The sequence below is a fragment of the Anarrhichthys ocellatus genome, unplaced genomic scaffold (genome assembly GCF_004355925.1).
Source record: "Anarrhichthys ocellatus isolate YVR2014 unplaced genomic scaffold, GSC_Weel_1.0 scaffold190, whole genome shotgun sequence".
Classification (NCBI taxonomy): Eukaryota; Metazoa; Chordata; class Actinopteri; order Perciformes; family Anarhichadidae; genus Anarrhichthys; species Anarrhichthys ocellatus.
In genome coordinates this window covers 152,037-154,500 of record NW_022280220.1, presented here as the reverse complement: position 1 = coordinate 154,500, position 2,464 = coordinate 152,037, and the positions used below count along the sequence as shown (strand labels likewise).

The window sequence follows — 2,464 nt, the reverse complement described above, 5'->3', positions numbered from 1 at the left end:
ACAAACAGGTACACACACACAGAGGTAAACACACACACACACACACAAACACAAACAGGTACACACACACACAGAGGTAAACACACACACACACACACACACACACACACAGGTAAACACACACACACACACACATACACACAGAAGAGATGGGGTGTGTGTTGTAATTAATGTGAAGCGTTAATGTGTTTGTGTCCTTCTGGTTCTCATCTTCGTCTATGACATCACTCATGTGTCAATAATCGGTGTGACGTCACACATGAATGCTGTCTCCTGATTGGCCAGTGAGAGTGTGTCTTTGTGCTTTTTACAGAAAAAGAAGAAGGTCCGTAAAGTTCCAGTACAGGTCACCAGAGGGCGTGGCCCGGGTTCAGCCCCGCCCCCCGGTACACACACACACACATGCATGTCTGTCTTTCTAAACTTTTGAGGACCGTCACTCATGTAATGCCTTCCTTTGACCTGAAACAACAAAGTCTCTGTTTTCAGCAGAAACACACATTTGCACAAGTTTACACACATTAAACATGTTTACAGTGACCAGTATAATAACCAGTACAATGACCAGTATAATAACCAGTACAATGACCAAACGTTGGTTCATAAATGGACATTTGTTGGTGTGTTTTCCTCCCATTAGAGCCCACCAGTATGTCCTCTGTGTCTCTGGGTCCCCGGCTTCCTTTCCCAGCATTCCCTCTGAGGGCCTCCCTGCCCCCCCTGGCCCCCGTCCCGGTCCCGGGTCCCGTCCAGGCCGCCGCCCCTCCTGCTGAGTACCACTCGGACTCTGCGGAGTCTCTGGAGGAGATCCCCGTGGCGTTGGCCAAATTGGGCTCTTCATCCTCCGCTTCCGGAGACGCTTCCTCGTCTTCACACAGAGTCGTCCCAGCGTTCCCACTCCCGTCCCCCCAGCCCAGGACGAAGAGGAAGGCCACCTCCTCCTCTTCCTCCTTCCGCGGTAATAAGAGCACCGTGGAGCTGAGGTTTGAGATGGCCTCCACCCAGCCACCCGTGGTGTTCGTCAGCCGGGCCAGCGGAGAGGCCTCCGAGCCCTGGGAGGAAGGCCTCAGTCTGGGCAGGAGGTTGCTGACCAGCTCCAGACCGCCGGGATCCAGACCCGGGTCCAGGTCTGGGTCCAGACCGGCGTCTCGGGTGTCACTGGGCTCAGGTGCAACGTCCTGGATGGAGCTGTGACCCGGAACAATCTAATCCCACTCTCTCTTTTTTCTCTCTTTTTTTGTAGCCATGCACAACGATCTTTATTTAATTTAAACACTTGTTTTTGTGTCTCTTGACTATTTATTGATTTTGTTTTACGATGACTTTTTAATTCTGAATGCCAAAGCTGAGGTCATGTTTGTGCACAATCTTTATAAATGAAGTTACTGAACCTTGAAAACCTTAACTTTGTACGTCACTGAGAGGCTGTTCAGTGTGTTTGTATCTCCTTAATGGTACTAACCCCCCCCCCCATGGAATGCCATCACTCCCAGTTGTTTTTACTGTGTCCCAGTTTGTCTCCATGGTAACCCAGGGATGATATCACTTCCTGTCCAGCACTAACAACCTGAAAAACACGCTGCCAAATTACAGTAATGCTAACGCTAACACACTCCTGACATGATGGCCGAAGGATCAATATTGAATACTAATTTTAATCAGGAGTCATTTAAAGTTCATACTAAAACACATAAATGAACCATCACAGTACGGTAAATTATTAAAACTCACTATTGTAAAATATTACACAGTTTATCTGATATCTTCATGTTAAAAAGCTCTTTCACAGCAATTTTGTGACACTTTTTTCCACTTTTCAGCCAATCACGTGCCGCCAGCCCCTCTATTGTGATGTCATTGTTGTGTATCACCTCCCCCCCCCCCATCCTCCTCTTCTCGTTCTTTTCTGAGAGTCGCAGTGAAACCGTTCTCATGTCTGGAGTTAATATGAAGCTACAGCCAGCAGCTAGTTAGCTTAGCTTAGATAAGCTAAGCTAATCTTGTCTCTCAGCATTGATCACAAACAGGATGTTTGTTGATCTTTTACAGCCGTCGGCTGATTTTACCTGTCTAACAATAAATGACTGAAAACTGATCACTTAAAAAAAAAAAAAAACTTTTATATCCAAAAATGTGCGTGTGTGTGTGTGTGTGTGTGTGTGTGTGTTGTTGCATGTCACCGTCCCTCCGCGAAGAGAGGAGTTGCTTCGGCAACGAGCCCCGACAACACCAAAACGATGTTGATCAAAAAGGAGCGGCAATGAGAAGTATGTCTCTCACACACACACACACGCACACACACGCACACACACAGGTCTTTGTGTGTTCACTTCACCAACAATCTCGTACTGGTTTCCATTGAACTGTTTGATCTGTAACCTGATGCTGCAGTGTGCAGGTAAACATGCCGTGGTGTCGACCTGTCAATCACCGTGTAGCCCCGCCCTAAAGCATCCCCTGCTTT

The 2,464-nt window shown here is 47.6% G+C and overlaps 1 protein-coding gene across 1 annotated transcript in view; it reads left to right on the top strand.

Annotated features, from left to right (window-relative positions):
- Window positions 1-2,455, top strand: part of zdhhc1 (zDHHC palmitoyltransferase 1) — a 9,324-nt gene extending 6,869 nt beyond the window's left edge. Inside the window, 2 exon segments of the mRNA XM_031878655.1 lie at window positions 314-386; window positions 641-2,455. Coding sequence (XP_031734515.1) covers window positions 314-386; window positions 641-1,194 — 627 coding nt within the window. The 3' untranslated portion in view covers window positions 1,195-2,455.
- Window positions 2,456-2,464: the final 9 nt, after the last annotated feature.